At 39.1% G+C, this 23,406-nt stretch overlaps 3 protein-coding genes across 3 annotated transcripts in view; 2 read left to right on the forward strand and 1 right to left on the reverse strand.

Annotated features, from left to right (window-relative positions):
* Positions 1-737: 737 nt before the first annotated feature.
* ssb (small RNA binding exonuclease protection factor La) lies at positions 738-7,778 on the forward strand. The gene is made up of 12 exons (XM_040149440.1): positions 738-935; positions 2,194-2,260; positions 2,347-2,450; positions 4,529-4,703; positions 5,106-5,213; positions 5,297-5,400; positions 6,201-6,272; positions 6,360-6,402; positions 6,510-6,650; positions 6,736-6,922; positions 7,015-7,137; positions 7,239-7,778. The coding sequence occupies exons 2-12, from the start codon at positions 2,201-2,203 to the stop codon at positions 7,316-7,318; spliced, it is 1,197 nt and encodes a 398-aa protein (XP_040005374.1). The 5' UTR covers positions 738-935; positions 2,194-2,200; the 3' UTR covers positions 7,319-7,778.
* On the reverse strand, positions 7,339-10,018 carry mettl5 (methyltransferase like 5). Its single transcript, XM_040149441.1, has 7 exons — positions 9,759-10,018; positions 9,546-9,660; positions 9,266-9,450; positions 8,236-8,318; positions 8,000-8,051; positions 7,880-7,929; positions 7,339-7,455 (listed from the first exon to the last, which is right to left on the reverse strand). Exons 1-7 carry the CDS (start codon positions 9,856-9,858, stop codon positions 7,414-7,416), a joined length of 627 nt encoding a protein of 208 aa, XP_040005375.1. The 5' UTR covers positions 9,859-10,018; the 3' UTR covers positions 7,339-7,413.
* Positions 10,019-10,551: 533 nt separating this feature from the next.
* Positions 10,552-23,406, forward strand: part of ubr3 (ubiquitin protein ligase E3 component n-recognin 3) — a 44,874-nt gene continuing 32,019 nt past the window's right edge. The window contains exons 1-20 of the mRNA XM_040148648.1: positions 10,552-11,030; positions 12,131-12,270; positions 12,611-12,763; positions 13,186-13,341; positions 14,004-14,044; positions 14,384-14,450; positions 14,530-14,660; positions 14,835-15,063; positions 15,763-15,942; positions 16,974-17,107; positions 17,244-17,330; positions 17,412-17,477; positions 17,584-17,673; positions 17,774-17,902; positions 18,003-18,055; positions 18,164-18,297; positions 19,583-19,668; positions 19,757-19,898; positions 21,764-21,860; positions 22,928-23,069. Of these exons, the coding sequence (XP_040004582.1) occupies positions 10,594-11,030; positions 12,131-12,270; positions 12,611-12,763; positions 13,186-13,341; positions 14,004-14,044; positions 14,384-14,450; positions 14,530-14,660; positions 14,835-15,063; positions 15,763-15,942; positions 16,974-17,107; positions 17,244-17,330; positions 17,412-17,477; positions 17,584-17,673; positions 17,774-17,902; positions 18,003-18,055; positions 18,164-18,297; positions 19,583-19,668; positions 19,757-19,898; positions 21,764-21,860; positions 22,928-23,069 (2,694 nt within the window). The 5' untranslated portion in view covers positions 10,552-10,593. The remainder of the gene's footprint in view (positions 11,031-12,130; positions 12,271-12,610; positions 12,764-13,185; positions 13,342-14,003; positions 14,045-14,383; positions 14,451-14,529; positions 14,661-14,834; positions 15,064-15,762; positions 15,943-16,973; positions 17,108-17,243; positions 17,331-17,411; positions 17,478-17,583; positions 17,674-17,773; positions 17,903-18,002; positions 18,056-18,163; positions 18,298-19,582; positions 19,669-19,756; positions 19,899-21,763; positions 21,861-22,927; positions 23,070-23,406) is intronic.

A 23,406-nucleotide genomic window follows, 5' to 3' on the forward strand; every position in this document is an offset into this window, starting at 1 on the left:
ACTCAGTTTAAGATTAAGCACTTGTTTATACAGTGACAAATTTTATGTTGTTTTAAGTTTAGTTACATTAAGCTTATGTTTTATGTTTTATGGCCCGAGTTATATGTTATATACTCAGTTGCCAGGTTTTTTTTGGCTATGCTTGGTTAAAACTAATAGACCCCGACCGATATATATATATATATATATATGGCATTAGCCCCAAAAATCCAGCAGCAGTCGGGCTCTGAAAACTAATGCAGTCTAGTACAGCAGTGTTCATGCATGTTATAATGTTATAATGTTGATTCAGCTGTAGGCCAAAGAAAACATAGCGCAATGCAGGTTCCACATAAAGATGTATAATCATAATAAGACTTAAATTAAAACTAAAAATTATAATAATCAGAGGAAATATAATAATAATAATAATAATAATAATAATAATAATAATAATTGAAGCAGTGCGTGTTGAGCATGATCGAGGGCGCAGTATGTGGTTTGCAGATAACAGATCCAGACTCTGCAGCTCCGGAGGTAGAAATAACTGCGGAAAAAGAGAAAGCAAGAAACTACGGGAGAGATAAGAAGCTAGTTAGTAACAAGCATTGATGGGATATCAACCAAGTATATAGAATAATTAATGTGTAAAAACATGTTACAAACAATTTTCAATGTGGGATTTTTCTATAATGCGCCCAATGCTTGCTTCATTATATGACTTAGAGCCGAATTCCAGTGACACCCTGTGGCTGTGACCTACATCACACAGATACCGTCAGTTTCGTCCTGCACCCAGGAGCAGCTGTAGCGCTTTTTTCAGCCGGCGCTGAGACGAGCTCATTTTGGTCCTCGGTGTGCTCCGTAGCACGCAGTTCCACAACGTGCGAGCAGCGAAGTGAGGAGAACTCTTGGTTTGAACAGTAAAACTGCTGTTAACGCCGACTGAACATACTGTAAGTTTAACTTTTCAAAGAGGGTTTAAAAGGGCATCTATGGTTTCTTCATATTACCAGGTAAATGTTCCGTAGGTTTACAAAAGAACACAGTAGACAATCTCTAGCGTCTGGCGTCTTTGAACGGCATGCTGTTGGCTAGAAAGGAGTTACGCAGAGTATAAATGACTAATTTAACTTTACATACAGAAGTAATTGATGGCTGACTAAATATCACACTGAATAAAGCAAATACTACCACCGTGTCTAGACCCAAAAAGCTGGGTTTGAGTGTATAAGTGCTGCATATAAGCTAAGCTAGCATGGTAGCCAGTAAGCTAGCTGCAAAAGCAGCATGACATCAGGATAAATGAAAACTGTACTCTTCATGTTAAAAAAATGTGCTAATTTTCATACATTGTTAGTTTTAACTTGGCTTATTAGATTTTATTTAAATGGCCAAGACGTTCAAGATGCTGACCAGCTGCCTAATGTTGTTTTGGGATGTTTTTTGGGTTTTTTTTGCCATTTAACTGTATCAATTTTTAAACAGATTTATTACAGAGTAATGCCAACAGTGCATTCCAAGCAAGAGCTGTTGTTGCTGCTTATGGCTAAAAAGGACTCTCTAGATAGCTAAAATTGCCGTTTCACACAAATCTCAAAAAATCGTAAAAGGAAGTACCCGCATGGTATCTGGCCCTGCAGGTTTTTACTGTTTTTTTTTTTTTGTTGTTTTTTTTTTAATTTTTGGCAGCTGAGTCTTCCCCAATACAATGGTGGTGGATGGAATTTAAGTTGCTGTGCTCATAATTTTGAAAAATTACAATTGGAAAAAAAAAACCTAAATGCTTTTTCCACTCACAATGTCTGGATAATACTGTATAATTCATACACCACAATATGGTCAGATTTTCACAATTTTTAAACTTAAATTAATACCTGCTATGATTGAGACAGTGCTCAAAAACTGGAGAACACACAAAGTACTGAAGATAAACAATTGTTATGTTAAACTGAAGTGGATAATCTTACATTTATTATTTGTGCGTGTGTACACACACACACAAGCAAAGCTGCAAATCTCCGCATTTCTGAAGCTAGAATCAGTGAATATTCGGCTAACTGACTTTAGCTATTGCTCAATTAGAAGAATTGTTGTGGATTTATTTACTGTAGATACTGTAAATTTACATGAATGTGTGTCTCTTCCATAGAAGAATATAATTTAGGAATGATATTTTGTTCTTGATTGTTTGGGTTACTCTTGTCTACACAGGACAATAATGGCAGAAAATCAAGACGAGATGTCCCCAATTGAGATGAAAGTGGCACGACAGATAGAGGTAATTCTGATATTGAAATTGTGTTTATATTTTGCCATGGTCAGTTACATTCATCTCATTGAAAAGTGTCTCATTCTCACCTCTAGTACTACTTTGGAGATCACAATCTTCCGAGAGACAAGTTTCTTAAAGAACAACTACAGCAGGATGACGGCTGGGTGTCTTTGGAGACGATGCTTAAATTCAACAGGTTTGTTATTCTTCCCTTTATTGTATTCAAAACAATTACAGCTCATATTTTAGCCTTATTTGAGTCATTCAGTATTGCGTATCCTTTGCGTAAGCTCAACACACTTTAGAGTTCAGTTTCTTTTCTTTGCAAAGCTTAGTGTATATAGTTTGTCACTTACACGAGGCAACCCCTACAACACCAAACCAAGTATTGTTAGGCCTTGTTCAGATTGCCAGCCCAAGTCAGTTTGTTGGTGTATCCGGATTGATTTTTAGAAAGTCTGGATGGCAAAAAACTAAATTGAATGCAATTTTTGCAACACGTTTGGAGGTGGTTGAAATGCAATGCCAATTGGATTTCTACAGATGCGTCTCAGTCTGGATGTTCTGACCGCTCAAATTGGATTTCAAAGTAGCTTTTGCGCCACTAGCAACACGACACACAATGACAACGTCAAGTCCAGAGGGACAGAGCGAGCAGAATCCTAGCTGCTACTAGCAGAGCGCTATCAGAGTACATTTTTTTTGACACAAGGGAGGACAACGACGGAGGAGTTCTGCACTGTGACTCGACAGCGCGATTGTTTGGGGCGAGATTATGGACCTCCATTTCTCATGCTTCCTTGGTGGAAAGCAGCGTCATCAGCGTAGCTATGCCTACGTCGTCACGACAGCAACCCATGCAGATAGGTTGGTGATGTCTGGACAAACAAATCTGAGCTGATCACTTACAAAAAAACCAGTGCAGACAGTCTGTCCTAAAGATCTGATTTGAGAGACAAATAGGATTTGCCTGCAGTCTGAAAAAGAAGAAAAAACCCCATTTAACAGTCTGCTGTGTTGTCTGTTCAGTATATCTCCTAAAATGTGAGCCCAGAAATCAATTTTTTGAACCCGTTAACACAGGAATTTTAGCTTCACCAAAACCTGTTTCGGTGCCTGTGTGGTCTCATTGTCCTCTACACGTTATTGTTTTTGTTTGGTTTTTTTTGGCATGTTGAGACATACATGTAAATATGCACACCATCTTACAACGAGGCAGAGGAGACCGGTAAATAACAGGATCTGACTCTATCTGTGCCCCTGGGTAATGTTAGTGTTTACCTGCATCACCCTACTGTTGCAGCGTGTGGTAGGCTCTCTGCTATTGTCACCTTCAGCCTCAATGGGAGTGTGCGAGATCATTGAGTGCTAACAGTATTCTACATTAGACTAGTTTAGTACCACTGTATTTCTTTTTATTGTTGAAAACACCAGTGGCTGTCACTGACCAAAATATGTCATATCAAACAGAAATCTGGGCTTTACCCACAAAACACTCACCAAATGATTCTAAGCATCTCAAAAACTGATGCAAAATTTTATGTAATGTGTCCGTGCGCTTTTTTTCTTAACAGCTGATGAGGAAATATTTGCTTTTACATCGCTGATTTGCGTCACACCAGCATAATATTGATGAATCAGATAGTGAAGCTTCAGTAAAAAAAAAAAAATCAGCTAAAAGCAGTGGCCCATTTTAAAAGTCAGGTGGGGAATTTTTCAGTCAGCTGGCCAGAGGACAGGAAAACTGGAGGTTGTGTGACTGAGCAAGAAAAGAGAGACAGCGATGACTAATCAGTTTGCGGACCCAGTGTATGACTCATGACAGGCAGGGCAAGATTAGTGTATGCCCTCACCCTGTCCCTGAAGTGTACTTGTCACCAGCCAGATCACATTTAGCCACAGCATGCACACACAAAAACAGCCACAGCTCGTAAACAAAGTAAAGTTTTGCTGAATTTAAGAGGTCTTCATGAATATGAGAACTGCCTATTAACAACTCAGCACAACTGGTTGCATATTTGGAATTTGTTGTGGTTGTTTAAGTCGGTGAGAGTCAGCACATTTGTTTTCTTAACATGCTGAATTCTTTGAAAAGCAGTGGAGCAGTAATTCAATAGCATGCAGTATCCCTAGCTATATACTGTGTGACTGCAGTGAGATGAAGGAGTTCATGTTGCTCATCAGTATTTACGCATGCTTTTAAAGAAGGACAGTGTTTGAATTATGTCTTCCTTCCCGTTCAGAGTGTTTGATAGATTTTTATTCTCTTCCCAGACTGAAGTCTTTAACCACAGACAGCAGCGTCATCGTTGCAGCTCTCCAAAAATCAAAGACTGGACTCTTGGAAATCAGTGAAGACAAGACAAAAATCAGGAGGTCTCCAGACAAACCCTTACCCGAACTGAATGATGAATACAAAGATGCTCTTAAACACAAATCTGTGTACATTGTAAGTATTTGCATTGACTCTCATGCACACCAATCTAGAATTTTGATAAATAAATAAAGTTGTCTTTGTTGTTATATTATGGTGCTTATATTTCCATTGCTTCAAATTATAAATAAGCTATTTTTTTCTTTTCTGAGCAAATATCTGCATCTCATGAAACTGTATTTGCTCTAAATTTACATAAAAGCATATCCCTTTTCCATGCCACATTGTACTTTAATTCTAGGAATGTATTGCAAAAATGTTTCCATTTTTATATTACATGCCATCATATTTCATATTGTATTCTGATTTGATCCAAGTATACTGCTGTTGTTCTTACAGTCTAATATTTTCAAACTAACTTACTGTCGTCTTCTGCTCTCACAGTGATCTATCATGTTTTTCTCCTTTCTCATCTAGAAAGGTTTTCCCCTCGAAACGACTCTTGATGAGATTCAGGAGTGGTTGAATGGGAAAGGTGCCATAGAAAACATTCAAATGAGGAGAAACCTGCAAAGGCAGTTCAAGGTAAAATTTTTGTATTTGGTAACACTCAGATGACTGTTTTCCTGTGTTTTGGGGGATTTATTAAAATTATTCTGTCTTCACAGGGATCAGTGTTCATCTGTTTTGACACAGAAGAGTCATCCAAGCAGTTCCTAGAACGTTCAGACATAAAATCATTCAAAGACAATGAGATGCTTGTGTTATCAAGGTAAGTTGTGTTGCTTTTTGGATTAACCTTTTTATATAAGCAGGACAAATTCTGTGTTGGTATTTAGAAAAGAAATCAGGACAAGTTCTGAAAAAGGTTACAAATGTGAATGTGACATACTTCCGAAAATTTTAATGCAGAATCACTTTGCTAAATGTAACAGAATTGTGAGTTTTTGCACCCTTCTAGTCTGTCAGGCCTTAAGCCAAATAAAGCAATTTCCAGAGCTTAATAGCTTGCCGACCTTTCTAACCACTAAGTGTGCTTCCTATCAGCCACTTTTAGGAAACTGGATAATGGAAGTAGTTTCTAGTAATTTTCGGATATGTGGGCGTTTTTCTGCCATGGAAATTTACTGTTGGATTACACTGTAACCAAACCTAAATCAAGCAGACTAATACATTCAAAAGCATGTTTTTAGAAACTACTGGACATGTCCTTGATACAGAAAAAAATGGGTGTACTATCACTTTAAAATTACTCTAAACTACCTAAAAAGAAATGTTGCCATGGCCTTTGTCCCCATACTCCTAGTATTATTGAAAAATCTTTGTTTAAACTCAGATATGTACATACAGGTACAAAGCATACAAGATGATCAGAGGATATTTAAAAAATGAAAGAATAGACTAGTATAGACAGACTGTTGGCTGTCTACAAGAAACACCTTAAGGTGATGGTGTCTGCCAAATAGATTGCATTGAAATTTGCCTAGACAAGTTCGAGTTCAAGCAACTGCAGAGTTAATGTCTAAATACTAAAGTATACAATAATCATTTTGATTGCTGTTTTGCTTTCAGGGAAGACTACCATGCAAAGAAAGCAGAAGAGCGAAAACAGTTCAAAGCAGAGACAAAAGCGAAAGCTAGACAGTGAGTACATGAGAAATACTGTTTTGTCCTAATAACCTACTGTACATATTTTAAAAAAAAATATTCTGACAAAAATATATTATTTAGAGACAAGGAGCAACAGCAGAAACATGCAGAGGAGAAAGAAATGGTAAGATCCCCCTAAGTCTTTACCAGCTTATGTTCTGTCACTGGGATGGGATATACATACATACAGGATATAGTCACCTTAATAATAATTTGTAATTTGTGTTGTAGGGTCTGCTTTTGGATGAACAGACAGGTTGCTTGTTGAAGTTTTCAGGAGAGCTTGAAGATGTTTCAAGAGAGGACTTTCATGAGTTGTTCTCTGGGCACGGAAAGATAAAGTGGGTTGACTTTACAAGAGGGGCCAAAGAGGTAAATAAAGCTCCATCGCTCCAGTCTCGAGCTTAGGGTGAAGAGATGTGATAAGTTAAAATTTTGTATTTTTACTTCCAACAAGGGCACCCTGCTCTTTGATGGAAACGCAAAGGAGGCATTCGACAAGGCCAAAGAGGCAAATGGAGGGGAGTTGAAAATCAAGAACAACAGTGTTACATGGCAGGTGCTTGAAGGAGACGAGGAGAAAGAGGTACTGAAGAAGATCATTGAAGCTCAACAGGAATCATACAGCAGGTCCAAAGGCAGAGGTAAATACTATTTTCAAACTTAATGACATTTAGATAATCAGTGATTTACAGTATTAATTACTTAGTACTGATGCATCTTGTCTGCCTTAAAGGTGGCAGAGGAAGATCAGGTGGCAGAGGAAGAGGAGGACGAAGAGGAAGAGGTGGCAGAGATCAAGGGAAAACTCGGTACCAAGGCAAAAAGACAAAATTTGATAGTGATGATGAGGAGGATGGTAAGTTCAACATCTTCAGAGCTTCATAATTTGGCGTGATAGCAAGATATTTTATTGACTAACATTTTTAATAATTTCTTACCTACTTTTTGCTTCTTCAGCACCTGCAGCCCCAAAGAGAGAACTAGAGGACGCCGATGGTCCTGCAGCAAAGGTTGCCAAAACTGAAAACGGATCTTAATCATGAGGTCACACCCAGAATTTTCCTTTTGTGAAAAAAATTTATTATAAACAGTGAAAATACAGAGACAACTTTAATTCATTCCAGTGAAAGCTTCAGGCTTTGGAGAATCTTAAGAAGTCCACCTGGATGTCAACCTAGAGAACAATTTGCAATGCTTGGCATCAGTTTTCAGCCTTTTAAGTCCCTGTATTATATTGTGCCTCCCACATTATGTACCTATGTTTCTCTTAAGATGTTTTGATTTTATCATTTTCAACATGAAGACAGTAATTTAATTTCAGCAGGATATTTTAGTTCATTTTGTAAGACCTGTGTGACATCTAGAATCTGTGCGCCACTGTTTCTTTTTGTTGTTTTTTTTTCCTTGTAGAATTCCTACATTGAGTGAACATCTGCTTTGCTAATTTTTTTATGTTTGCATATGTGAATAGCAAATAAAACATTTATAAAAATAAATCAAGATCTTTTTTAATGTGTTTTTGGCTAATACAGCCTGAGACGTCTGCTGGAAAACATGCATCGTCCGACACCGTGGTGCTATATAGCGTATGAGCTTACCGATTTCTTTTTGTGGAACTTGTAAGATGCTGGCAAGTCGTATCTTAGTTCTGTAAAGAAAGCATATAGTCAGACTTTCAATATTGTAATTGTAGACAATATGTACTGTATTTTCCTTACCTGCTATTACTTCCATCTTTACTCCCCAGTCATTAGCCTTCTTTTGTATGTGCTGTAATCAGATAAGGAATTGCACATCAAGCATTGCACACAGCTTTCATGCCACAGATGAAGACATGAGTTTTGAGTTATGTCATAAAAATGTGGACTGGAGATTTGACTTGAGCTTGACTTAGTTTTGTCCTTGTCCTTGTCATTGAAAGGACATAGTCAACTGGTGAGGGTACTGAACTTACCTCGCGTGTTGATGTTTTATGAAGTGAGTACACTGCTGTCTTTGCCATTGTTAAAGCGGCCTTCAGGAACTTCATGTCCATTCCTTGAACAAAGAATAAAGGCAATGTAAAACTACATGGAACAGATAGGCCTGCACTTGGAATTAAAGGGGTATTCCACTTTTTTTTTTTAATAACACATGAAGAGGAGAGGCGAGCCACTCTTGTGAAAACGTAATGTATTTGTGGCTCTGAAGGGAGCTTTCTGATGTCGCGTTCATGTCATACGGAAGTTAACGTGATTACCAGTTTCCAAGTTGATAATACCATTCACATCAACAATCCAAGTCACAACTGCGTCTGGGAAACTGATATATATCTGACTTTGGTCTAGATAAGAGTTGCCTGAAAAGAAAACAAATTTGGATTCCCCACCTCAGCCAGGGTCCACTGTTCAATTTCAGCAAAGCCAACTTTAATGGGCATTGTACCACATTTTCAAGGCAAAGTATTTTAAACCAAATGAAAATCTGTACAATCTAAAAGCTTTCCTCTGAGGAAGACCATGGCATGCAGCTGAAAACTATATGTGGACGTTATTTAATTTTTTTTTTTTAAATCATGCAATTGTCTTAAGTTGTCCAATGACATGAAGTGGGAAACAGGGGAATCTTGCCCATTTCTACCATCTGTCCAATATGGCCTGAATGCAGCATAAGGTCTGAGAAAATAACCCCTGACGATGTGTTCAGAGTTCTCTCATATTGGGTTTGAGACTACAGTTTTTAAACAAAAAGTCTGTATTACACACTGGGGGCGTGGAGTTTGAGAGACATGGGTGTTTACCAGGCATGGAGGGTTTATGACAGATGCTACAGTGATGCATTATGGGAGCTGTAGTATCATATTTCTGGCTCTTGACACACAGTATGGTCTATAAATCAGAATATCTCGTCATCTTCTTTTACACATCTGTCTTTCGGATATCAACCTACGTTATGGATGTGCACTACTTAATCACTGGAGCAGACCCTTTACATCGAGTACTCACCTTGGTTGTGTTTTGTCCCAAATGGTGGATTCATTATCACAGTGTCAAACTTTTTGGAATAAGCATCTGGCTCCAAGGAACATAGGTCGCACTGGACCAGATCGACGTTGGAAATCTCAAATTCCTCTGCATTTCTTGTGAAAATGTCCAGTGCGTCGTCGTCGATGTCAAAACCAACGCACAATCTGAAGAGGAGAGAGCAAGGGTTGAGGGTTGAGGGGTTGAGGGGGTTGAGGGGGCAGTTTTATACAGTTTTATGAGGATGGTCAGATGCTCTCACCCTGCATCAAGCATCGCAGCCCCGATGCTGAGGACGCCACAGCCACATCCCAGATCTGCCACTAGTTTACCCTCGATGTCATCAAATGTACTCTGGATTGTGTAAAGCATGCATGCTGTGAGGGTAAAAAAAAACAAAAAGCAGAAAGTTAATGACAACAATGTGTGCCATCCAAAAAAAACTCCCTAATAATCACACGCTATCACCTCACACCTGCAATATGAGGACTGGTTGGATATTGCTCAAGAAGGATTTTTGGCTCTTCGAATGAGTCCACTTGCTGTAGGCAACTCTCTAACTCTTTGAGTTTCATCACTAGCGACTGTGGTGTCCCAAACCTGCGTGCCCCCTGCCCAAAGACCCCGAGATAAATAATTTCAAACGATATTCTTTGGCTGTGGCCGCTGAGAGTGTATACTTCGAGAATGGTAGCATACGACTTCCGCAGGGGGAGTGTGCATCAGCCAAAACAATCCGCCTTTGACCTAGCACGCGCGATAGTTCCTCGCTTCATTTAAAAAACAAATGTCTGCATGAGTAAGTTTATTACAATACAACTGATAACATGACTGCCAGGAATAATAATAATAATAAATAATAATGAGTGGGGGTTATTTTATATATATTTAACAACTTAATTAATCACTTGTTATTCACATTCATGCTACGGCCCTCTCCCCAGCACAGTGTTGCATGGGTGCACTAAGATAATGTTTTATCTTTTTCAGTCTGATGATGATGGTGACGGTGGGACGGTCCCAAACAAGCCTATCAGTTGCCTAGAAACAAGAAAACAAAACAGCACCGAGATGACTGTGTATGAACACCGCTGTTTACCACCCCGGACTCAGCTGGATCAAATACCTATATGAGGTTCAGTGCGATCAAATACTTAAGTTACATTTATTTGTATTCATTGTACGCTGAGCGTTGATTAATAATGGAAATCCGCCATCCAACAACGACTTAACGAGCCGTATCGCGAGAAAGCCCGAGAACATGGAAACAAGACAACAAAAATAAATTTGTGGACAGCAAGCTAGAGTGCATGATGGCGGCGACGCTGCTGCTGCGCCGGGACAAGAAAACCACTGCCGCCCACTTGAAGGCAGACTTAAACCGGACTGACAATAGCTCCGCGGTCCGACAACTTCAGGAGCTGCTCGACGCTGTGCTAAATCCCGAGAAACCAGCGGCGGACACAGAGGCTCTTGACTGGTGTAAATGTCTAATTGCAGGAGGCGATGGTTTCGATGAGTTCTGCAAAACGGTCCGGTCCTATGACAACGCGACTCTGTGCGGCTTGGTCTGGACCGCTAATTTCGTGGCATATCGATGCCGGACCTGTGGCATCTCCCCGTGCATGTCACTGTGTGCTGAGTGTTTCAATAACGGAGACCACACGGGCCATGATTTCAACATGTTCAGGAGCCAGGCTGGCGGGGCCTGTGACTGTGGAGACAGTAATGTCATGCGAGAGACTGGGTAAGTGCAAGCTAGCGGCGAGCTAAGCTGCTATGCTAACTATGGGTTTAGCCAGTAACGTTTTGACAGGTCTCGGTGGGAAATGATCCAACTTGGCAAATCAAATTTACGCATAGTCGGTTTCTGTTTCCAGATAACCCTGTCAGAGATATGCTTGTGAATTACTGCCAGTCAGCAACAGTTTTGAATATTACGATGCTCCTGTCATTTGTTAATAGGAAACCCTCGATCTAGAAGCTGTGCGAGAGGGTTAGCCAGCCTTGCTAACCATAACAGTAATTGTCATGCTCGCTGCCATAACTGGAGGCGACAACACATCAGTAATTTACCGATATCGGACTGTTTAGATTTGCTTTAAGACCTCCAGTGTTGTGTATTTTATAACGTTAAAGACTGCTTTACAACTGTAGTCACATCTACAGTTTTCTCAAGTGGATCTAATTACTGTTGGTGGGTAAAATGAACAGTGAATACCTCTGGCTGCCCACATCTACTTTCTTGGTGATAGTGTTTTCCTCTTTAAATGCTGTATGAAAGAGCTGGACACAAGCTACTGTCACAGATTTAACACTTTGTGTTTGAGGACCCAAAGAGTACGATACCAGATTTCGTCAGTATCCGAGTATGACAGTGGCCCACTTGGACTGACTTTGCAGCTGACTTTTGTCCGTGTCAGATACAGTATTGAGCAATATGAGCAAGAGATGTAGTAGTTTGTGTGTTGCACTGAAAAACACCGTGTGTATGTGGAGAGATTAAAAATATCTCTCATATTGTCACCCTGGAGTACTCACCAAAACCAAACCATTATTAACCTCAACCAACCCAATGTTTAAGTCCACACCCTTTATACAATCACAAGGGTTACAGCTATAAAAATAAACAAAGAATGAAAATATAGTTACACTTAAACCCAGCTTTCTAGTTAGGACAGTTATGGAGCCTCTACCCCAACCATGTTTAGTTTCTAGTTTTACCTGTTAGAAAGATTTAAACTGCTGAAGAATTCAAATAAAAATGAATGAAAAAAGAGAGAGAAACGGCTACTTTGATGTCTGCGAGAGGCCTGCACCATGAACATTTGTTTATCTCTCTTACAGATTTTGCCGACGACATCGGTTGAGAACAGGGGAAAATGTCCCATCAATACCTCGAGACCTTCTCTTGATGTCTGAGATGGTTCTTCCTCGCTTTATCCTTTGTATCATTCAGTATCTGAGGGATGGATACATTGAACCAGGTGAAAACACTCACAATAAGTCTTCTCTTTACAAAGACATGGGATAATATACTCACTGGCCAATTTAAACAAAAGCTACAACTATGCAAAATTACTTTAAATATGTCTGTGTCTTTCAGAAATCTATTACCAAAAGTATTAAACCAAATTTTCTCTCTGATTTTTTTTCCGTTCACTTCGATTTTGATATTTTATAAGAATATGGTGTGGCCCCCCTTTTGCATATAAAATGCAAAACAGGGTCTCTGCTCCAAACCAGTTACCCCGTTGTACAACATCCACAGTTATGTTTACACAGTACTTAGTCCCGTGACTTACATCTTTTATCTTGCTTTACCAGACACCTCAACTGAGAGAGATCTACAGAAAGTCTTGCAGCAGCTGGAGCCTCAAATCTCTTTCCTGGAGGAGCTCACAAAGATGGGAGGAGCAATGAGGACTGTACTGACAAAGATCTTGACCAATCAGCAGTCCTTCAAGGAGTTGAGCATGGGTAAATATCTATACTACCATTTGTGTTAGAACAACACAGGCTGATAATTATCAAGAATTACAATACCAGAAAATTTTAGTAGTTTCTCTCTTGGTGGCCCTTACACCTTATGTCACTGTGCTGTTGTTTCTTTATTCTCGTCATTTGCTGTTGTAGAACAACTACTACTCACGAGGAAAAGGCAGATTCTGCTCGACTTATTTAAGCACTTGTAAAAAAAATATAAAAACTTGAAATAAGAAAAACACATGCTAAAATTAATTATCACTGTTAACCTATAAAGAAATGGAGAGAGGGAAACCTTTTGGTCTTCATCTTCATTCTGCACATTTGCTTCTAATAAAGTTTTCTTCATCTTGAGATTCGTAGATTACAGTAGTTGTTGTTGTTGCAGTGTACAATGATTTGCATTGCTGTTGCAGGCCAGGAGGAGAATTTGTACGCTAAAAAGAACTACGACAAGTATTTGTCAGCGTTAAAGAACTCAGGTCTGGTGACCGTGGAGGAGAAAGCCCAAGGTGCTGCTGCTGATGTCACCGTTGGTGCTGAAGGAGGTGCAGGAGCAATGGTCCTATTGGGTAAGATAACCATAACACTATATATGAAGCATATTTTCATTAACCATCTGTCGGCCATTGAAAATGGCTTTGAAAGTTGTATGAAATCCTTGATAATCTGCATGTATTTCTCACAGGGGTCGAAGCCCTGCAGGTGCCAGAAATCATAAATTATTGTCAGATTTTTCCTTTCACAACAAACAAACAGGGATTGAAACACAATTCCCTTACGCTTAATGTTAACAAAACACAATCCAACATTTGGCCCTGAAATACACAAATTTGTCTTTCCAAATACCACAATCCTATAAACTTGTAGCAACCGCTTTCTCTGCCCCCTTTTACACACAGTGTACTTGAAGTGCTACATCATGTCTGTTTTAGATAATGTTCAGGCATGATATCATTTGATTAAGCTAAACAAATAACATTTATCACCAAAAATTGGCAGGCCTTACTGCTAGAGAGATCAGACTTTGCATAAATGATTTTGAAAGAGTTAGAACATGTCACATCTGGTTTTAACCATTGTTGAATACTGCTGTTTGAACAAATTGTCAGTTTTGCAGACTGTTATATCTCAGACATGTACATGTGTTTGTCCAGCGACTTAAGACGCTGCTAATGGCTGCTTGTGGATAGATGTTTTTTTAATTATAAAAAAAAAATGTTTTTATCTTCAGGAACCACTGCACCAGGGAGCCCAGATGAGTCTAGTAAAGAGGTTTGTGTCAGCATCAAACACAGAAAACCTTTTGTAACTATTTTCAGTTTAAGTTTAGGCTGTTTTTAGACTATTCTGTCATTTTTTTAAAAACAATATATGAATAATTTTGTCAAATAAATAAATATATAGATATAGATATATATAGATATTATAGATATATAGATATATAGATATAGATATTATAGATATATATAGACACACAGACCCATCTTGAGTGACCAGAGCCAGTCTATATTATTTTGCTACGAAGTGATGTACAGTTACTGTAAAACTTTAGTCACACCTGTTAGTTGAAATTTGTGGTTGATTTATTTTTTTTCTCTCTCCTCCTTCCAGGAGGACCAAGATGCAGGGCAGTCTGTTGGTCAGAGGAAGAGGGTTAAGCTGAGTAGCAGTACCAAAGGTAAATGTAAAGAAAATGTAATGCACCAAGATATGTTCCATGAACTACCTATTTATTTACGTGCCTTGTCTGTCCTCAGACCCGAGTATTATTGAATCTCTAAAGCATAAATGCTTTCTGGAGGAGTTGCTGTTTTGGACAATAAAATACGAGTTTCCTCAGAAGATGGTCACCTTCTTACTAAACATGTTGCCAGATCAAGATTACAAGGTATGTCTTTGCTATGTTTGTATTTATTCACAAATATGTAACAGTCTAGTGTCATTCTAGTTTTCCTTTTAGATGTACAAATGGTCCTCTGTTGTAATATAATATTTAATATGAGACTGCACAAAACTGTCACAGCAAGCCTTAATTGTGGGTTTTCCTCTTACTCTCTGGCAGATCACTTTTACAAAAACATTTGTTCAGCATTATGCATTCATCATGAAAACACTGATGAAAAGCCACGAGTCAGATACCATGTCCAACCGCATTGTACATATTAGTGTGCAGCTGTTCAGTAATGAGGAGCTGGCTCGACATGTGACAGAAGAGTGTCAGCTTCTGGACATCATGGTCACAGTCCTCCTCTACATGATGGAGAGTTGCCTTATTAAAAGTGAACTTCAAGGTAAGTTGTCCAAATGTGTCAGATTTAGCACACCTCGTCCCACTTTTTGTAAAGAACGAAGCAGGTGGTTGTAGTGATACTCAGTACTGAACTGAAGTTTGAGTTTAAATGTGGAGGTTTTGTCATATCCCAAAATGTCAAATTGTAGGCACCTACTTAAAAGATCTAGTGTTACGGATTGGGCCAGGAGGCAAGGATGATGTCATACCAGGAGGTCATTATTTTCTGTAGCTCATCATTAGCTCTATATTCATAAAGACTGCACTTTTTATTTTTAGTAGAGTAAAAACTGGCACATGAAGCCTGTGAAATGTTGAAAGAAGAAAAAATGGAATTACTTTTAACAAAACAAAATGCAGCTGTTATTATTGCTTTGTGTTGTTAATCATTTTCAGTGCAGAAAAAACATGCACAGATGTTTCAGCCCTCTGGCCTTTCTTATTATTATGGGCTCTGAGTGAAATGAGCTTGAATTTTTCATTTGAGTGCAGTCTTTTTTTTTAAATTCTGCAGATGACATTGTATTGGCAGCCAGGTGTTGAATTGTGTAACTTGCAAGTACACTGTCTCATGTCTTTCTCCACATATATGTCTGTTTCTTTTGATTTGTTACCTTTTTAAATAACTATAGCAATATGAGCCAGAATGTTGTTAACTTAATGTTCATGTGTATTTCTGTTTCTCTTTTTTCCTTTTTAGATGAAGAGAACAGTCGTCATGTTGTGGTGAACTGTAGTGAGGCACTGTTGAAGAACAACACCTACTGGCCATTAGTTAGTGATTTTATTAACATCCTCTCACACCAAAGTGTAGCGAAAAAGTTCCTGGAGGACCATTCATTGTTGATGCTATGGATGAGCTTCGTGTCATTTTTCCAGGGTAAGTCGTGATTTAATTGGTAAATGGTTAATGGACAACACTTATATGCTGTTTTTTTTTTTTTTTTTCCTCCTTCTTGAGCAGGATGAATTACTTCACAATACACACACACTTTCACACAATGATGGTAGCACAGTTTGGGGTTCATTTGCTTGCTTGAATTCACAAAAGCTCAGATTCAGATAATAAGTACAAATTAAGACAAATGATTATGAAAGAGGTTTTCTTCTCAGATGCCACAGCATCTCCTGTGTTTAGCTTCCCCTGTTGTTATTTGTCTTTGATTAGTACTAGCTCCCTTGTATCTGATCTGTTCAATTATGGCAGTCCAATGGTTTCATTATTATCCACCCAGCTGACTGTCAATATAATATCTCTGTCACATGTAAGTGATGTAAGCAACATGAGGTCAGACACAACAGTTTAATTAAATCATGGCTCATACTTGTGCAGATTTTCAGTTCGACTTTATACTGTGTAAAGACAATATGCTTAGTCAAGACAAAGGCGGAGCCCATCTGTCCTCTTCTAAAAATAATGCCTGATAGAAAAAGTGAGTTGTGGGGTGTATGACGCTTTGTCACTGAATTAGAATTGTAGCTAGTGCTGCTCATTTACCATGTGTACTCTACCACCACCCTAAAAATAACACTCACCTTTGCACAGTGGGCTTAAATATCTTCTTGCAGAGGTTATGTGCAGTGTCAGCATTACATTGTATGCATGTCTGCTGGGCTACTTTACATTAAATTCTCCTTTTCATAGAGACAACCTGCCTTTCATTAGGCATAATATATAAGTATAGAGATTTATTTGCTAATTTACTAATATGCACTCCTGCATAAAGACATTTTTATACATGCATGAAAATAAAATGTTTTAAGGGGTAAAGAGGTCTCCACTGAATTTTTAAAAAACAAAAACTCGTTCTTTGTGATTTTTGTTTGTTTAACTGATAGTTTTGTAGCATTACGAAGCCATGTGACATGTGTTGACTGTCTAACTTTTTAAACTATTTCCTGTTGTGACAGGTATGAACCTGAATAAGCGGGAGTTGAATGAACATGTGGAATTTGAGTCTCAGACATACTATGCAGCGTTTGCAGCAGAGCTTGAGGCCTGTGCACAACCAATGTGGGGTCTCTTAACACACTGCAAAGTCAAGGTAAGCCCTGTCTTTACACCGAGACTGCATACCCGATGGCCTTGATTACTGGAACATGCATCTCAAGCATCCTGTTCTGAATGCACTTACTGTATAACTGTATGAATTTATAACATGTTAAATTGTCTGTTAACAGGAGACACAGGAATATACTAAAACTGTGGTACGCTACTGTTTGGAGACCCTTCAGATCTGGTTTGATGCCATTGGCTTTGTTGACGAGGTAAATTGAAACAACAAAGTGCTGAACTTACAAGCAAACATTCCTCTTTCCTGTTTCTCATGACCTATATATCTTTCATAGCCTGCTCCAAATCAAGTGACTTTTCACCTGCCACTGCACCGCTACTATGCCATGTTCCTCAGTAAGGTATGTCAGAGGCTCTCATCAATTAAGGCATGACTCTGCAGTGTAGTTGTGTGTTGTTTTTTTTTTATGTGTTTTTTAAGTTATTTCTTTGGTTGAAAATTCTCAGGCTATAAAGTGCCAAGGCCTGGACCTGGACAGCCTCCTGCCTGATCAAGAGATGCTGATGAAGATCATGGTGCATCCACTCCAAATTCAGGTATAACACTAAAGGGCCAATAAACAGATTTACAATATGTATTCATCTACATATGCCTGTTGCCATGTGGTAATGAAAACTTTGCTTTGTATGGCTGTAGGCATGCCTGTCAGAGATCCACAGCAACATGTGGGTCAGGAATGGTCTGCAGATCAAGGGACAGGCTATGACCTATGTGCAGTCACACTTCTGCAACTCCATGATTGACCCTGACATCTATTTGCTCCAGGTTAGGATTGCTGGATCACATACAGTGCTCACTTTTTATATCCGTTTTTTTTTTTTTTTATCACTAAAATCCTTTCTTCCATATTTTTCTTGATTTACAGGTCTGTGCATCGAGGCTAGATCCTGACTACTTTATCTCAAGTGTTTTTGAGAGGTAAGCTATCTCATACACATCATTTTCTTGTTACTGCATAATTCACTTTAATTCACACACAGATTAGTGCCAGTGCACGCATTTTATACACTGTTCTCTGCCACAAAGGTTTAAAGTGGTGGACCTGTTGACCATGGCTTCTCAGCATCAGAATGCTGTGTTAGACTCTGAGCAGGAGAGACCGATGCTTGAAGGAGCACTGACCTTCCTAGTCATACTGACAAGCCTTCGCATACATTTGGGTAAGTGGGACAATAAAGGATGCATGCAGTCTCCAGCAAGTAATGCAATAACAAATATTACAATATGATACAGTAGCCTTACAGTAAATATAGTTCCATAACGATCATGATGTATTTGCTAGTATGATGCAGTGCAGTGCTGTTGTTTTATTTTTGTCTAGGCAACTTACACAGGTAGAGACAGGCTGATTACTGCCTCACGTGTTGCTGCCTCATTTGGAGACATTGCGAATTTATAAATTCATTTCAAAATTCACATACACATGCAAAACCTTGTTTTATAAGGAGAGGATGGGACACTATCCCAAAAATGTTGAAGCATGAAGGTAGACAGTGCTCAGCAGACTCAACAGTACGGCTAAGTGATGAATTGCAATTTTGAAAGAACACAACTTTCAAATCTCAAGAGCTGCAATTTTATTAGGACTATAACACACTCTATTCTTGAGAGGTTGAATAGTTGTGAACCACTGCTGTCACTGGCAAATTGCAAAGGTGCAGCTAATTGAAGTTAATTCTTGGAGTTGACCAAACTACCAAATGAAAAATTGGTTAATATGTGCTCTGCATGCTGATTTTCCTTAATAGAACGATCAGCTAGAGTCCAGAAAGAAACCCCACTCGTATAATTAGGATGTTTGAAAACATAACGAGAACTGTGTCTTTTTGCAGTTCGAGAAGACCAACGCAGTAGTGAATCTTTCTCTAGATACACTTGCTGATCAAATTGTGTCACAGTTGACCACTAACGAGGTAATTCGTCAGTTTAAATTACTGTCGGCGGGTAGATAGCGATGGTGATCTGAATTTTCAAACTTTAAGCTGATCCCAGCTGATACTAGGCGAGAGGGAGGTTACACCCTGCACTGGTCAACTGTCGATGACACCGGTTAACCTAGCCTGCATGTCTCTGGACTGTGGGAGTATCTGGAGGAAACCCATGCAGGCTCAGGGAGAACATGCAGACTCCACACACAAAGGCCCCTGCTGGCCTCTTGCTGTGAGCTGACAATGCTTACAACCAAGCCACCCCATTGGCATTAAATGCCAGTGTTAGTTAAAATAACAATGGCCTTTCATTTGTTTATAATCCTTCTGCAAAAGACAGGAAACAGTATTATTAAAGGAACCGGCAGAATTTTGCTTTAACTGACTAAAAGAGTTAACATTATATGTGTTTTAAACTACACTGAATTCTGCCATTTCGTATTTAATGTAGGCCTGTACTCTTTTGTCGGTTTTTCTTTACATTCACACGCTCTCTCACTCTCATACTCAATAACAGGGATGACGGATGATGAGATCCTTCGGTCTGAGATGGTCTCACAGTTGTGTATGAATGACCGTACACACAGCGCGCTGTTAGACCTGGTATCCTTCAGTACTTAACAAATACATTAAATTGCAACTATGTTCAGTCTTCCAGGACAGTGTTTTTTTTCCTTAAGTGTCTTCTTAGATTCCTGAGAATCCCAACCCAAAGAGTGGCATTGTTCCAGGGAGTTGTAGTTTTGAGGAGATGCTCTCTGCTGTTGCTGACTTCAAAGCACCGGTGTTTGAGCCTGGAGGCTCTATGCAGCAGGGCATGTACACCCCTAAAGGTAGGATAATTTGATTACAGACCATTTTAACAAGTAACCGGTTAACCTTTTTGAAATGTCACATAGGGAATGTCACAGAAGTGAGTGGTGCGGTTAATGGTGATTTACATAAAATTGCACTTGTTGAAATAAATAAAGTAAATAAAGTGGTTTTCGTTTGAACCCAGAAATAAAAAAGAATCTGATGGCTGCCAGGTGTTAATATTAGCTATTAGCGCCAGGGGGGTGTTAATTATCCAAAACCCACCGTGACATTAAACTTTCATATAGTCTCAAGTGTAATTGGACCGAGATCTGCTAGCACTAGAGAACATCCCACTCCAGATATCAGGCAGGTCAGGCATTTGGCATTTCAAATCACAGAATACTTGTGCTGGAAAGCTCGTAATTCCATTTTGCCAAATTGGTGACAACAGTGGCCTGTCCACATCATTTTGATATCAAAATTGGTAAAGTTTTGCCCAAACTCAAAGTTACCAGCCACCCCAGCCAAAAAACCTAGAGTTCGTCTCCTAGGCTCATTCATGTTTTAAAACAAACACATAAGGTTGTGTTTGTGGGCGGGAAGCCACTAAGCGTTCTTGTCCTCAATGCTGAACGCTCTCTGTGTGGTATTTGCACAGCAGGGTTTATACCTGGGGGACAGCATGAACCTTCAGTTGAGAGATAGATATATCTGTCTGCTGACCTCCACTGGACAACTCTAGTGTTAACAGTAACAAGGACTGCAATGGCGAGAGGATTGGGCGTGCCAAATCAGAAGAAAATGGGGGAAATTCTACAAATAGATTTAAAATATATCAGTGCAGTGTGCCATGTAATATTAAGCAAATAACTGGGCTGCATTTTTTTATTTGAATGGAAAACATTAAAAAAAAAAAAAGTCCCAACATTAATAGTGCTTTAAAAGCCATCTCATGGTATAAAACTCACAACAGGTAAGTCCAACAAAACTGGATCCAACAAATGTTCTTTATTTGTGCCTAGGGACAATGTGTGTTCAAAAGTTGAAATTGTTCTCCAGTAAGAGGATTAATACATTTATATATCCTGGCATATACAACAACATTTTCACTAGATCATAATCTTTACTCTAAAGAAGTCCTTGGTATATTACTCATATTAGGCTGATATTATTGACACAGTGGCACATAATAGAAACAAATGTATGCTCAATGCCTACTTGAATAATAAGATATCTTACATAGACCACTGACAACTCTTTTCCACCAAATTAGCTCTAGTTCTTGACCGGTTCCCTTCAGGAATCTTGGAACCTTGGTGCTATCTAGCGAACCAGCCTGCGTTTCCACCAGTTTTGAGTGGAACCTCACCGACCCTCATCAACGGAGGGTGTTGCATAGAATATGTACAATATGACAAGCTCAGTGATGTCGTCACAGTGTGCACTTCAGGTTGAGGAAAACTTGCTCTTTTTTTTTTCTTTTTCAGCTGGGAACCAACTTTTCAGGTTCCAAACCAATTCATTTTTGATTGAAAGGCTCCAAACGGTTTAAAATTAGGCATGCAAACCCTAACGGAACCTGTTCCATTTTGGTGGAAAAGAGGTATGAGAGGGAATAAATGTTGTCTCTTTCTAACGAATATCTATATTATATATAATGTATTGGGTTTCAGACGGCATGCTTTATATTCCAATTTGTGGGTAGAAATTAGTAAAATTGACGAATACTGGGACTCAATCAGTTCAAAGTCTTGAGCATTAGTCTGTGTCATTAATTCAGCTGACCACTTGGGGTCAGGCTTACACCACTTACATATAGAAGGTGAAAATAGGAAGACAGTGAATCACTGTCACTTTGTACTAGAGGTTACAAAGCATTTCTCTCCCTTTTCTCAATTAGCGGAGGTGTGGGAAAAAGAGTTTGACCCCATCATGGTCGTTCTCAGAACAGTCTATCGGCGTGACGTCCAGTCAGCAATGGACAGATACTCAGCATTGTAAGTTAACACTGCTGCCTTCATCTCTCCTCAATAAATGGCTTCTTTATATAGTTTAGAACAGTGTTTTTTCAAGTTAAAATTTCATCACATAATATCCTTCTATCTGCATTTTGCTTGACAATATTCTCTTTTGGTGGAGTATTCATGTTCAGTCATCCCTGACAAAGCCAACCTGCATCATGATCAGTTCAGTGTCATAGGGTCCCATCTCTCACCTGCTCAAGAAGGGACATGATAAGAGAGGTCTGTCTGCTGGCTGCTAGAGGTTGTTCCAATTAGATAGCTGTCGAGAAAAAAAATCAATATTTCACGCTAAAATGTAATAGAATTGAGGAAATCTCTCTTGTTTGATTGGGGTACAGACGTCTCCCAAGACAAACGTGTCAGTGGAGGTGGTGAAGGAGATACTACGGGGTTAATTTTCATTAGGGTTCCTGGAACGTGTGGAGATGCTAATTATACCAAAGGGTCCCTCACTGAGTGCTTCAGTGTTTGAGATGGTACTTGGGAAGATAACCTTTTTCTAATGGGACTTTAGGCCATTTTTGGCGTAACTGTAATTGAAAGTGTGGATAGATCACTCATGTAGTTAACTGTTCTTCTTTCACATATAGTATACCCTTTTCTTTCCTGGTATTTGGTCTTTCAAACCAGATGGAGCGGAGCCATATTTTTCCATTTCTCCTTGAAACACATTGAAGCTGCCATTGCCACCTTCACAGTCTGATATCAGCCTCATGTTGCTCATTCACACTGTTTGGATATGATGGATTGCCTGTCGAGCTGGCCTTGGTTTTATATAACAATGATCCCATCATCAGTAATAGAGTGGGCGATGCCAGTGCTGCCCATCGGCTGTTCTGTTGCATGGACTGAAATCTTTTGTACAGTGAATCACTCTCAACAATGTTAGGTGTCTGTTTGCAAACTCTTATTTGTCTTATTGTTCTACTTTATGAGGAAATTCAGCCTTTTGTTGCATGTCATCTAGCGCAAATTCTTATGGGTGTGGTAATTACTGATTGTTCTTCTGATCTCTATTTTTTTTCTTGTTGATCACCTAGTTTGAAACAGTCTAGTATTCACACCGGCAACCCTTGGCCACCTTACAAGGAGAGGACTCCTCTACACCCGTGTTACAAAGGCCTAATCAAGCTGTTGCACTGCAAGACACTGCACATAGTGATATTCACTCTTCTGTACAAGGTGAGCCTTTCAACGACTATCCATGTGATAATACAGTGCTGCCCCGGCAACTCAATTTACTCCTTGAGCTAAATCAGAAGCATTTCTGTTTGCCATATTTAAGTGGTGCACAAGTAATATGACTTGGCAATTAATTGGTGGTGCTATGTTACAAGATATTTGTACAATTAAGGACTGACAAAACACAGAAGGTGCAGCACAAAATGAGCAGATCTCATTATGTAGATGAGGCATAATGTAGAAACAAAAAGACAAAGACAATGATAGTCAAGCAGTTGTTTAATCGCAACAGCATTGGCATAGTTGGAATCAGGAATTTGGGAGATCATATTTGTAC

Source organism: Xiphias gladius, chromosome 16 (genome assembly GCF_016859285.1).
Source record: "Xiphias gladius isolate SHS-SW01 ecotype Sanya breed wild chromosome 16, ASM1685928v1, whole genome shotgun sequence".
Taxonomy (NCBI): Eukaryota; Metazoa; Chordata; class Actinopteri; order Istiophoriformes; family Xiphiidae; genus Xiphias; species Xiphias gladius.